The 12,709-nt window shown below is 52.1% G+C and overlaps 4 protein-coding genes across 4 annotated transcripts; 1 reads left to right on the top strand and 3 right to left on the bottom strand. All coding sequences in view use genetic code 12, as the record gives it.

Annotated features, from left to right (window-relative positions):
- Positions 1 to 143: 143 nt before the first annotated feature.
- On the top strand, positions 144 to 3,608 carry DIURU_003930 (DEAD/DEAH box helicase; the record flags this gene model as incomplete). Its single annotated transcript, XM_034156747.1, has 1 exon — positions 144 to 3,608. The coding sequence occupies one exon, from the start codon at positions 144 to 146 to the stop codon at positions 3,606 to 3,608; it is 3,465 nt and encodes a 1,154-aa protein (XP_034011253.1).
- Positions 3,609 to 3,672: 64 nt separating this feature from the next.
- On the bottom strand, positions 3,673 to 4,623 carry MOB2 (Mob2p; the record flags this gene model as incomplete). Its single annotated transcript, XM_034156745.1, has 1 exon — positions 3,673 to 4,623. One exon carries the CDS (start codon positions 4,621 to 4,623, stop codon positions 3,673 to 3,675), a length of 951 nt encoding a protein of 316 aa, XP_034011252.1.
- A 384-nt stretch (positions 4,624 to 5,007) lies between these two features.
- PSD1 (phosphatidylserine decarboxylase 1) lies at positions 5,008 to 6,720 on the bottom strand (the record flags this gene model as incomplete). The annotated part of the gene is made up of 1 exon (XM_034156744.1): positions 5,008 to 6,720. The coding sequence occupies one exon, from the start codon at positions 6,718 to 6,720 to the stop codon at positions 5,008 to 5,010; it is 1,713 nt and encodes a 570-aa protein (XP_034011251.1).
- A 522-nt stretch (positions 6,721 to 7,242) lies between these two features.
- Positions 7,243 to 11,844, bottom strand: APC1 (anaphase promoting complex subunit 1; the record flags this gene model as incomplete). Its single annotated transcript, XM_034156743.1, has 1 exon — positions 7,243 to 11,844. One exon carries the CDS (start codon positions 11,842 to 11,844, stop codon positions 7,243 to 7,245), a length of 4,602 nt encoding a protein of 1,533 aa, XP_034011250.1.
- Positions 11,845 to 12,709: the final 865 nt, after the last annotated feature.

Below are 12,709 nucleotides of genomic sequence, written 5' to 3'. Positions count from 1 at the left end.
ATATATATATTTATTCTTAATACTTTTGGGGTGTGGGTCGTCACAGGTGATGTTTAGAGATGTGTGACCCTCAGCCTTTCATAATGCATATACTCGATCAGAGAGCGACGCGCACCATACGCGTACAGGTCTTCGCCCGGGGTATGGTTGCCAAAAAGAGGTTCTTCCCCGATATAGCCAGTCTGTTGGCCAACACGCGGAGGCAGAAGCTCTTTGTGGACGTCGACCTCCCGTCTGCAGAAAATGCCGCCGCTCCCACGCCAAACCAGCGAGGGGTGCTGCTTGCTCAGTTCACCGAAGAGGTGACGACACAGGCGCCCATGTCCACCGATGAGGTCGTTGCTCTATACCACAAGTACCGCCACCATCCAAAGTATGCTGAGGAGGCGGTTAAAGAGTGGAACTCGTCGCGGGAGGGCAAGACCGAGTCACCGCAAAAGCGAGCAAAGATCCTGATCTCGGAGCTCATGCCCATTAATGACGACGTCTCCATCGAGCTGGTGACGCCCGTGGAGCCAGCGACGACGACGCCCATTCCTCATGAAGTGATTGATGATGATTCTGACGACGATCTCACCTTTGAAGGTCTGATACTTGCTCCTCAAGAACAGCCACCTACAGTGGAGGAAAATAAGGTCCAGTTGGACGATATGTTTGCTCGAGCTCAACAATACTCTCAGTGGTTTCAGGCTCAGGAAAAGAGCCGTCTGTGGCGAAGATATATCGGAGTAATGGAAGTAGAGGTAACGGCTACACGGCCTACGGTGAAGCCCTTGCCTTACCAGACTCCCATGGTGTTGAAGAGACTCAATCCTAAGACCGATAAACGCATAAAGAATCAGGACCTGGCAGTGGTGAGAGTGTACACCGAGGAACACGACCGAGAAGTGGGGCGTATCTCCGAAGACTTGACGAGAATATTTGCTCCGTTGATGGACTTCGAAATGATCGAGTTCAAACTGCATGTACTCTTTGAGACGGCCAAGAGGTTACTGACAGGTGATCTGTTCTTCATTAAGATGGATATCTATTTGACTCATAAGGCATTCCAAGGGGTAGCCGGCGCCGACGACGATGATGACGTGGTAGTGGTTTCCCAAACGACCACCCAGAAAAAACCCATGTTCGGTTTTGGCCAGGAAACGTCTCAGGAAGTCAAACTCCGACGCCGTCAAACAGCATTGTCACGGTTGTTTTCCAAGTTAAACGTTCGACCATTACGAACGTTAAGTGGCGAGGAGGAACCTGAAGAAGATGCTGCAATTGACGTCGACTCCGCAGAATCGCTGACTCCACTCGATGGTGACTTAAGTTTAGATCATCTTAAAAAGATGTACTCCGATAATAACGAATCTAAGCTTTTGTCACTGCTTCCTGAAACCACCACTCCCCCTTCAGAAAACTTCAAATTGCTGCTTAGAGCATACCAGTGCCATGGCCTTGCCTGGATGCTTACCAGAGAGAAAGAGTATGATCTAGTCGAAAGCTTACTGAATCAGCAGTCAGAAATGAAACAACAGGCGATTCGAGATAGCGATAAGACGATTGACCCTCTTTGGCATCGTTATAAGTGGCCTGAAGACCCTACTGGTTTGAGCGATGGCAACACCGGCGAATTCTTCTTTGGTAACATGCATTCGGGTGAAATGTCAATTGAGGAACCCGTCGTCAAATCAACCACTTTAGGTGGCATCCTTGCCGACGAAATGGGGCTTGGGAAAACGATCTCGGCCCTCTCATTGGTGATGTCGTGCCCCGCCGATGCATCACCCGATATCAAAACCACTCGCCCCTACGCCGCTAATACTACCCTCATCGTGGTGCCAATGTCATTGTTATCTCAGTGGAAAAACGAGTTTGACAAAGCCAACAACAACCCAAACTTCTGTTGCAAAGTATACTACGGCGACGACACTGAGCTTGATTTGTCACGATCATTAATCAAAAATGTCAAGGCTTCCAATCGTCCTGTGCCTGTGGTCATGCTTACAACATACGGGACCATTGTCAACGAGTATGTTCGTTTACACCGTCGTCGTGATGCTCAGGGGAACTTGCCCAAAGAAGGCATTTACAGCGTGGAGTTCTTCCGCATCATTTTGGATGAAGGCCACAATATCAGAAATCGGTCGACCAAAACGGCTAAGCTGATCTACGAAGTCGCCGCTCAGCGCAAATGGGTACTCACCGGTACTCCCATCATCAACCGGCTTGATGATTTGTACTCGCTTGTGAAGTTCCTCCGTTTGAATCCCTGGCAAGATTTTTCCAGATGGAAATCATTCATCACCGTGCCTTTTGAGAATAAAGAGATTACTCAGACACTCCAGGTGATTAAACTGATTTTGGAGCCAATCTTCTTGCGCCGTACAAAGCTGATGAAACAAAAAGATGGTAAACCTCTCGTGGAACTTCCACCGAAAGTGGTTGAAGTGGAAACAGTCAACTTCAGCGATCAGGAAAAGTTGTACTACGACTGGTTCCGAGCCAAAGCCACCCAGAAGTTTCGTGAAGGGGTCAAGTCAGGTCATCTTTTGAAGCAGTACTCGCAAATCTTAACACATATTCTTCGCTTACGTCAAATTTGTTGTCATGTTGATTTGGTCAAGGAAGCCGCCATCTCCGATCTTGAGGAGCAGAATGCCACCAACGCTGCCCTTGAAAAGGATGAAGAATTCATTAAGTTTCAAACGTCATTGGAATCAAAGCAAAAGCAAGGGTTTGAGCTGGCTTCGGAAGCCAACAAGATCATGTACTCGTTATACGGCAAGTTTGATCCCGAGTTCAGCGAGTGCTCAATTTGTACCACATCCCCTATTCCTCAAAATGAATTGGTGGTGACTGCCTGTGGTCATACTTTCTGTCTCTCTTGCATTTTGGAGCACTTAGACTTTGAGAGCACCCCTGATCAATGTCCCAATTGTCGTGCACCAGTGAATAAGTACAGGTTATTCAAATTGAGAGCTAACTCCAATACCGATGCGAAGGAAGTGAGATTCATGACCCAAGGATCAAAGTTTGACGATAGCCAAGGTCTTTCAAAGTATCCATACCGGTTATTCTTATATGACCCTGAAAGATCAAGTTCGAAGATTATTGCGCTTTGTAAACATTTGCGGGCGATCAAAGAACAACTGCCGGGAGAGAAGGTCATTGTGTTCTCTCAGTTCTCATCTTACTTGGATATCATTGAAGCCGAGCTCAAGATCCAGGGTGATTTTAACGTTTTCAAGTATGATGGGCGATTGCAAATGGCTGAGCGGGAAAAGCTTTTGAAGAAGTTTGACGAGAGATCAAACAACCGGTTGACGGTATTGCTCTTGTCATTGAAAGCTGGTGGGGTGGGGTTGAACTTGACCACGGCCAACAAGGCGTTTATGATGGACCCGTGGTGGCTGCCGAGCATCGAGAACCAGGCGATCGACCGTATCCACCGAATTGGTCAAAACACCTCAGTTAAAGTCGTCAGGTTCGTCATGGAGAACAGTATCGAGCAGAAGATGCTTAAGATCCAGGAGCTCAAGAACCATTTGGGAGAAGCAGTGGGAGCCGAAGAAGAACAGAAGAAACGCCGGATCGAGGAGATCCAGATCATGTTTGAGGATTGATCAAATATTGCATAGCATAACCCGTAAAAGATGGATTTATAGATTTGGTATATATATATATGTCCTAATTTATTTTTCCTTGCGCTTCAAAGTCCTCGATCAACGGTAATAATGGCTCCAACTCGCTGCGCTCGATAAGATTGTATTCCTTGACGAAGCTGATGAAATGGGCAAAGAACGAATTCCAGTGAGCTTCTACCAGCAAGTGGACGATGGTATCAAAATGTGCATAGTATATGTGGGCAAACACGCGGAACATCTGCCGACTTATGTTTTTGCAGTCCTTGGTGAAGTTAGGGGGGAACGCCCCGCCCAGCTTGGTAGGGAATACCAGCTGGTCGTTGATTTTGTTGCTTATCCACGTCAACACGTAGTCGATGTATTGCGGTGCCGGCAACTGGATTGCCTGGCCGTTATTGTCGGCCCAAAGGTAATTGGTATGGGGGCCTGCCAGCATTGTCGGGCACGACTCGACGGTGCAGTAATCCAGAACGACGCCGTAGAACAGGTTAAGATGAGCGTTCATCTCGAAGATATTGAGGGCTAACCACTCGCCAATATCGACGTATTTCGGAAGCTGGACGATGGTCTTATATGAACCCTTGACAAGGGCAGTTTTCACAAACGGCTCGCACCGGTAGAGCGGCAACGGCTCGTCCTTATTGCTCGACGTCTGTTGCAGCGACTTTGACACCTGGGACTGCAGCGACAGCAACGGCTGGCCATTGGCGCCGGCACCACTAGCTTGGCCGAACTGGGACTGGGGCGACGCCGGCACCTGGCTGCGGCGGGTGGGCAGCCGCTGCTGGGCGGGTTTACTTCGCTTCGTCGGCAGCGTCGGCGCCGTGTATCGTGCCAGCTTTTGTGGTGATTTGGTGGGCAGCTGGCTTCGCCTCAACGCCAGCGCCAGCCCGTTCCCGTGCAGGTATAGTGGCGACGCCAGCGGACCGGGCTCTTCCTTCTTCTTGTTCTTGGAGCTGCGGCCGAACCCTCGGATCAGGTGCAAAAACGACATGTTTTTTTAAAAGAAGGTAAGGGGGCAGGCAAGGGGTATTCACTTGTCAAACGTTGTCAGTTAGGAGGGAGGCCAGATTCGCGTCGATCGCGTGTCACGTGATGATTTGAAAAAAAAAAAAAAAGCGCGACTGACGGAGAAATCTGAAGGGATCCCCCAGATTTCGAGATTAAGTAGACAATACTCGCTTAACAGGTACAAAGTGAAAAAAGCAATTAAAAAAAAACAAAACTATAGAATAGGTATAGAAAGTTTCACAAATGAAGTCGACCAAATATAACTAATATCAGGTGTGACTACCTGGGGGTAAAATGGCTTCTTTTCATGGGGTGTATTCACCATACGAGTGGTTAATGGTAGTATTTTTTGATGCGTTCTAAAATGCTAAGATCTCTGTACAAAGCTTCCCAAAGATTGGCCCATTTTGACCTTTTGCCCCTCGTGCAAGTTGAAGCGGTAATTCGCCGGCGCTTCAAACACCAACACCACGGTGGAGCCTAACTTAAACCCACCGACTTCTTGGCCCTTCGACAACGGGACGCCGCCCAACAACTTCGAGGCGTTGGTATAAGTGGCCTCGTACACGGCGTTCTTCTTCAACTTCTTCTTCTTCGCCGACGCCAGGGACAGGTTCGACACTAGCGTCGCCTCCAGGTCGGTATCCAGCGAGAGGAGGGGGCTAGTTTCGTCGGCGATCTTCTGGTAGTGATCGGACTCGTACTTGGTGTTGGTCTTCAAGTCCTTGTCGAAGTTGACAACGATGGAGCCGACGTTGGTGGCGCCGACGGGGACCATGGAGAAGAAGCCGTACTTCCAGTAGCCGAGAAGCGCCACCCGCTCGTTCAACACAAACAAGCCCTGGAGAGTTTTCTGGAAGAACGGCGCCACCGAGAAGAGCTCGCCGATGAAGTGGCGTCTCAACGTCGCCACCCAGTTGGTGGGGGAGTGGTAGCGGTGGTAGTCGCCAGGAGCAAGGTAGATGACGCAGTAGTACACCTGCTTGTCTTCCAGTGCCTTCAAGTCGGCGGGGACCAACTTGCGCGCCACCGCCATCTCCTTTTGCTTCAGGGGCACCTCGGCGGTACCGTCGCCGTTGTCCATGTACGCAAGTTCGTTCAGGTGCTGCGACTCGTCGTCGCCACCAACAAAGTCGTCCATGGTGTAGGAGATGCCGTTGCTGTCGGCAAACTCCTGGTGACGCGAGTGGATGGTCTCGTCGTCGCCGTCGCCGAAGTCGAGCGCGTGCGACGGCGCCGCCAACCGCGTCCGCTTGAGCCCCAAGAGGGCGTCGACCGAGTACGTCATCCCCTTCACCTGTTCGATTTCGCCGTCGTTAATTACACCAAAAGATAGCACCTTGCCGTCGGAGGGCGACACCAAGTCGTCTTCGGCCACGGGGCGCACTCCCGGCTTAAGCTCTCGGTAAAAGAACTCGCCCAAATTAGGGTAAGTAGTTAGATCGGGCTCGTTCATCTCGTCCAAGTTGACGCCGAATATCATCAGGTAGAGGCGGTACAGCGGCAGCCGCACCCACACGGGCAAATTGATCGAGTTGACCTGGCCCCAGATACGCGAGATCGCCTTTAACGGTAACGTCAGGTACATGTACAAGTGCCACGACTTGGGCTTGATGCGGTACTTGTCGTACAACTCGTCGTCGTCAAAGGTCTCGCCGCGCTCGTAGCAGATCTTGGCGGCGACCAGCCCCAACACCACCGTCAACAGCGTCAACGTCCACCACTTGATGAACTTGCGCTTCTGCTGGCGCTTCTGGCGCGCCTCCAGCGAGAAAAAGCGCTGCTTCAAGCTGCGGGTGGTGTTTTTCGCCAGGTGGAACGATCGCAGGGGGATGAAGATATACGGCAACACCTTCAGCCCCGGGATGCGGTAAAACACCTGGCGCAGCGGGCGGGGGATGCGGGGTATCAGCGATCTGAGCGTCAGAAATCGTCTCACCCGGGGCCGGGGCACGGCGGCGGTGTGGGCCTGCTCTGCCTGGCGCAGCGCCCGAAGGAGCGGGTGGCCGATGTCCATCCGCTGCTGGCTCCCGTACGTCGAGTACAGCTTTTTCACCCGAGGATATCTCCAGTTGCGCATACTGCTCTATATTTCAAAACAACAACAGGACCGCAACTCGCCTTGTGGGGTGTTTTCTTCGTTTAAGGCTGGGGAAGGAGAAATTCTGGTAGTGGTGGAGAATTTAATTCTTTTTTCCAGGGACGCACCGGGGCGCGCGCCCGCCGAGCAGGCGCTCCACCGGGTACGTCGTGTGCGAGCGCTCTGGCGATTCCTTTCCCGATCGGGCGAACGCAGAGGGTGGTGGCCAGGGGACGGTAACCCGGGATGGAAAAGACGAGTACCAGCGGTGAAAGCAACGTTTGTTGTGTAATGCTAATTATATGTTGTGTGTAAGACTTGTAAAAGGTATCACGTGATGTGATATACGGATGGTATTGTGGTTATTATCGAAGTTATGGTGGTGGTGTCCTCATCGGACGGCTGGCGCGGTTACGCGGGGCCAGACCCTCCTTTTTTTTTTTTTTTTTAAGGCCCCGCTAACGATAAGGATATGACCAAGGCAACGTAACCAGAGAAATACTGTGCAGTACCATTGGGTCACTAACTAGTCAACGCCCATAATTTCTGTTGTAAGTGGTGAATAAACTGGTGGGACACGTAGTGTAGTTCTCCGTGGCTCAAATAGTACCGGGCAAAGGCAAACATCACTTTTAGGTTCCACACGTCGTCGATGGTAGGGGCGGCCGCCCGGTGAGTCCACTCCACCTGGTCATCGACGATAGTAGCGATGGAAAGACCCTGGTTTCTCCCCTGGTCCTGGCCCCCGTCGTCGTTATCAAGCTCGTCAAACGCCAACACCTGTTTGGCGAGGGTATCCACCGATTTGAGCACCTCGAGCTGGTACTGGGGCGCCTCGGTGACGTCGCCGACTTCCAACACTTTATTGGCCACCAGAAGAAGCTGGGCCATCGTGGGGACAAGACAGGCGTAGTTGCGGCGCTTCAGCACGTACAACGTCTTCGTCTGCTTGAACCGGTCGAGGTAGGCCAGCTGGAGCGAGAAGTCGACCTCGACGCCGAAGTAGTCGGCCAGCTCCGTCGTGAGCGAGTGGATACGGCTGAAGTCGGGGAAGAGGCACGGCAGCACCACCCGGCGCACCTCGCCGTCCACAGTGGTGATTTTGACGGGTACTTTGAGGGGTTTGTGGCTGGTGACGTCGCGCACCACGAGACACCGGGGCTCGATCGAAAGCGCCCAGAAGTAGCGGAGCGCCTCAAGGTAGATGCTGGCCTCGTCGGGGAGCAGCAGAAACACCGGGTAGAGCGAGGTGACAAGCGCCGCGATCGCGAGGGGCAGCGAGCCAATGGCATACTGGCCCCCACCAAGGAAAAGAAAGCCAAGCGCTAAGTTAGTGCCCAGATAAATCCCATAATGCATGTGGCTAGTGGTACAGTGGTACATGGCGCGGAGGCGGCGCATGGTGGCCAAGTCCCCGCTGCCTGCCATCACCACGGCAAGACAAAGCCCCAAAAGAACCTGAGTGGCTAACGCCCCCTGGTGGGCAATTCTCTGGTCAAAGTTGGTAGGAGTGGTGGCCGTCAAGTGGGCCATGGCTTCCCAGTAGTGGATCAACGTATCCCGGGCCACGGCGTCGTGGGTCAGCGCGTAGCGCACCGCCATCGCCATACACGTCCCGCCAATGATATTGAAATAGGCCATGTGGTCCAGGTTTAGCTCAAACCGCCCTTCAAGCGTCAGCGGGATCTGCGCCTCCACCCACCCGACGGAGTTGCCGATGTAGTCCCACATGATCAACAGCCGAGCCAAGCACCGGAGCAAGAGCAAGTCGGGCCGCACGTAGTCGAGGAGCTGCTCCACCGGCGGCACCTCGAGCTTGGCTGCAATCACCCGGTTATTCGTCTTCAAGTAGATGAATGCCAACGCGATGATGGCGCCGGCACACAGTTTATCCAACTCGTCGGCCAGCTGGAAATCCTTCATCGCAATCGCCACCATCATCAAGCGGTCGATGACGTGGGTATCGTTTAAACCCCGTAAATCATCGCCTTTAGCCAAATTGACTAAGCCTAAAGCGATGCCGGCACTGAGACGGTACCCTTCGTGGATAGTATCCTGGCCATTCTGGAGTACGTGGCCCATGATCTGAGCCAAGAGGATCTCACTCATGCGCCGGTGCTGAGTCTCAAGGTATAATAAACCGATGCCAATAAGCCCTGCCAGCTGGACCACCACGGGGACGTTTAAGTCGTTAGCTCCGCGAGGTAATAACGCTAAAGCATGCACACTTAAAACCTTAGTAAGCTTATTATCCATGGTGCCTCTTAACGACGCCGCCATCCCCAAAAGGAGCCCCACTGAAGTCAACGGGTGTTTCGGCCCCAAGTAGTTATAGATGTGCCATTCTTCTAGGCGTCGCAAGTGGCCATTGAGTCCTAAACCAAGGAGAAACCCAGCATGCTGAGCGTTCAAATCGGGGGGCTTATTGAAGATGATCCACGACCCATTAATGCCTTTACTTTCCGTGGAAATAGATAAGCCAGCCAGGACGCCGTTGTGGAAGTTCCCCCACTCCATGATCGCCGGAGGTACGGCGTCGTCCGCCAACACAATATTGGTCATTGTGGGTGCCACCAAACAGTTCAAGTTGAATTTGGCAATGGGGAATTTCTCCGTCAAAAGCGGAGTTCTCCCAGAGAAGAAAAGCGCCGCTCGTCCCATGGGTATCGTGAGCGTTCTCAGCGCCACGATACGGGCAAGTTCACGTTGGAGTATTACGACATCGTACTCGCTCACCGCTGGCTCCACTTCCAAGTGAGCCGTTTGTGGTTTCGTCTGGTGAAGCAACAGGGTGATCTCGTAGTAGCGACGGTCATAGTCAAAGATAAGCTTAGTAATCCCCATTCTATCGGCCTCAGCTTGGCCGTCCCATGGACTGATTTGCGCCACGTCGTCACTCATGATGCCCTGGAGAATCTGTCCCACCAGTTTCGGTTCACTGCGACGATGATAGGTGGGGTTTGACTGAGGGTTTAGCAGCGAAAGCCCCATGATATCGGGTCTGCCAATAAGTTCAAGAGCAGGGTTCGTCCACTCAAAGGCAGGGTCTTCCTGACACACCAGGAGGATCTCCTTGACGATAAGGGCGATACCGGGAGGTAAAGTATCGAGTTCACCCACCGTAACTCCTGCTGCCGCCATCATCTCGATAATGGCGTTTATACCATAATCACACACGAGAAGTTCGACGAGCCGCACCACCCACGCTGTCCGTGGTGTAATCTCATTATTGACGGCGTCGCTCTCTTCAGTAAGCTGGGATATGGTGACAAACCCCGAGGAACCCCCGGCCAGCAGGGGCTCGAACCACAGGGCCAACAGGGCAAAGATGTTGGGTGGAGCTTCGAAAAGTACGCTGGAAAGGAACCTTACTTCGCGATCAACCTCGCCATAGTGGTAGTAAGTTGTCCACGGTTCTGGCCACCCCATCCACTTGGTTAGTTGAGCCAAAAGCGCTCCCAATTTGATCACGGCGGCATTTGCTAATACGTCTAAGCGACAGTCTTCTCTGATTAAGTGGAGGGCCATCGTTATGTAGGGGACCAAGTCGCCAAGCAGGTAGTTCATCGGCCGCTGTTCCTGTAATTCGCGTGCAGTAGATAAAAGAGAACAGATACCGATGGTAGGAGTGGTTTCAGGAGTGACGGCATCAAACGGGAACACTAAGGCTAGTACAGTAACGGCAAACGCCTCCCACTCGTCGTTGGTGGCACTCATCATCGTGGCGCTGCGCCAGAGCATGAGGGCAGTCTCACTGATGTTTCTCCCGGCTAAGTACTCAAACAGCTTCAAGCACCGTTTGAGGATGTCGTCAGTAGGTACCATAATAAACCTAAGCTGGTGGAGATGGTGACGGGGAGTGCAGAAGGCCACGGTATCGTCACATGACCCGGAAAGACGAGCAATGGCCAGATGGGTAGTCACAGGCGCCAGTTTCACATCGAGGAAAGGGTTCACTAGCTGGAGATGGTGGTCGTCCACGGCTACCACAAGGTACAGCGACGTGGCATCGTTAAACACCACGCAGTCAATGCAATCTATGGTATAGAGAGTAGCAGCAGAGCCAGCGGATACGGGGGAGCGGTACATGTGAACCGTCGCTTTAGCCTTGGCTCGATCAACCACCACCACTGCTTCCTGATCGTGGCCTACAAGCGTCCACACTTTAAGGCCACTGCCAGGAGCCACCGTGCCGATCTGGTCCACTTTGGTCAATATCATATCTTTGCGTAAAACCAGCGTCAGCTTGCGGTCAGCGTACTCGGAGGTGGTAACCATTCTCGCCATCAGCAGCACGTCCAGCAAGAGCGTCAGCGTGCGCTTCTTGTCCATCGAAAGCAGCAGCTGCGCCACTGCCTGTGCTCCAGCTGCCATCATGTCGATGTCGTCGTCGAGGATGCGGCTCAGGTTTGGCGTCAGCATCGGCGCGTGCTTTGTGTTCCTTTTCTTCACCATTGGCGCCAGGATTAGCCGCAGTTTGGGGCGGGCCAGGCTCCGGATGTGGTAGAGAGTGAGGGTGCCATCGCTAAGGTTGTGGGTGACACAGAGCAGCGACAGCTTTGTCAGTTGCGGGAAACAGATTAGGTGGTCGTTAGGAGCGATTACTGACGTCAGCGACGTCGCCAATACCCGGAAATCGCCGATGGGGTCGACTAAAGTCAAAAACTTAGCACCACTGAATTGCGGCGATTGCGTCGAGCTAAGAGCAGCAGCAGTGGGTGCCGAGTCGGTCGTGATGATGGGATCGTGGTCTTTCTCGAGGATAAGCCCTTGGTCAAACGCATCGGCGTGGCGTAGGGTAAATGGGAGACTGACCACGTAAGTGCGCCCGTCGGGGTAGTAAATATGGCACGCCTTGGCCAAACACACCACCAATGCTAATTGGTCGTCATTAGCCGTCGTTTGAGCCGGTTTCTGGTTCAGAAAACGCGTGTACACGGCGGTGATCACCTTATCTTCGAAATGGAGTCGTCGCAGCACGAGGGCACCCACAAGCACCACCACGGTGTGGCGCAGGATGAGGAGGGTACGGTGGCCAGGGAAGAGACGGGCCCGATGCACTGCCAGCAGCAGGTACGGTGTGCGGAGCTCATGGTGGAGATCTAGCACCGGAAGCGTCGCCATCGTCGTGATCGCCGTCGGGTGAGGGGCGAGGTTGATCAACACTGGAATGAACCCAAAAGTTATCGAACACGAATGGGTCTGAAACAGATGTTATTTGTTTTAGAGGTGATATCGTAGTTAGAGATAATAAAAATTGATGTGACTGCGTAGAATTGGGAGAGTGGGGTGGTCGTGTTTTGATGAGCATTGGTTTGGGGGTGGAAATATGAAGGCAACAAATCCGTAATAAACTCAAGGGTTCCCAGTAAATATAGAAGCTTGAATTGATTTTCCTTTCATTGAAACTTACTCAAAACTAGATTCTTCATACTGTGCTCCATTCTATTGATGTTTCCGTGCAATCCTCACTATCTTTAGCGCCAACCACACTTCAGATCATTTGGATGCTGAAAAACACCAGCGTCGCTCCGCTGAGCGGTGGAACCAAAAATGATGAATCGTGTTACTTCATTTTGACTAATACTCTTTCAATGGCTTTGGATGGCACGGTACTGAGGGTCTATACCAGTAACGGCTACCAAGTTCAGTCGACATCGTCTGGGTACCAGTTGATGCTTAAGACTGCTTGGGCTATGTTAGTACAACCAGCTACCTATTATCTACCTTCAATCTAGACCTAAGCCACATCATAGACATCCTTTACCTATTTCACCAATTTTTAAATTGAAGGATAAAGACAACATGATTCTTCCTACGATTTAACTTGTCTTGCAGCTTTAGCTGATCCTTTCCAAGCTTTCCCACACTATCTCCGCCATGAGTAGAATTGATGAGAGGGCATGAGGTCTGATGATGGTTTTCAGGAAGCTGGCGATGGCCTTTTAGGAGGTTGATTTAGTGAGATACAACTAAGATGAGATAGATA

Source organism: Diutina rugosa (assembly GCF_008704595.1).
Source record: "Diutina rugosa strain CBS 613 chromosome Unknown scaffold27_size161568, whole genome shotgun sequence".
In the NCBI taxonomy this organism is placed as follows: Eukaryota; Fungi; Ascomycota; class Pichiomycetes; order Serinales; family Debaryomycetaceae; genus Diutina; species Diutina rugosa.
Note: the sequence above shows the minus strand (reverse complement) of the source record. Positions and strands in the feature narration are given on the sequence as shown.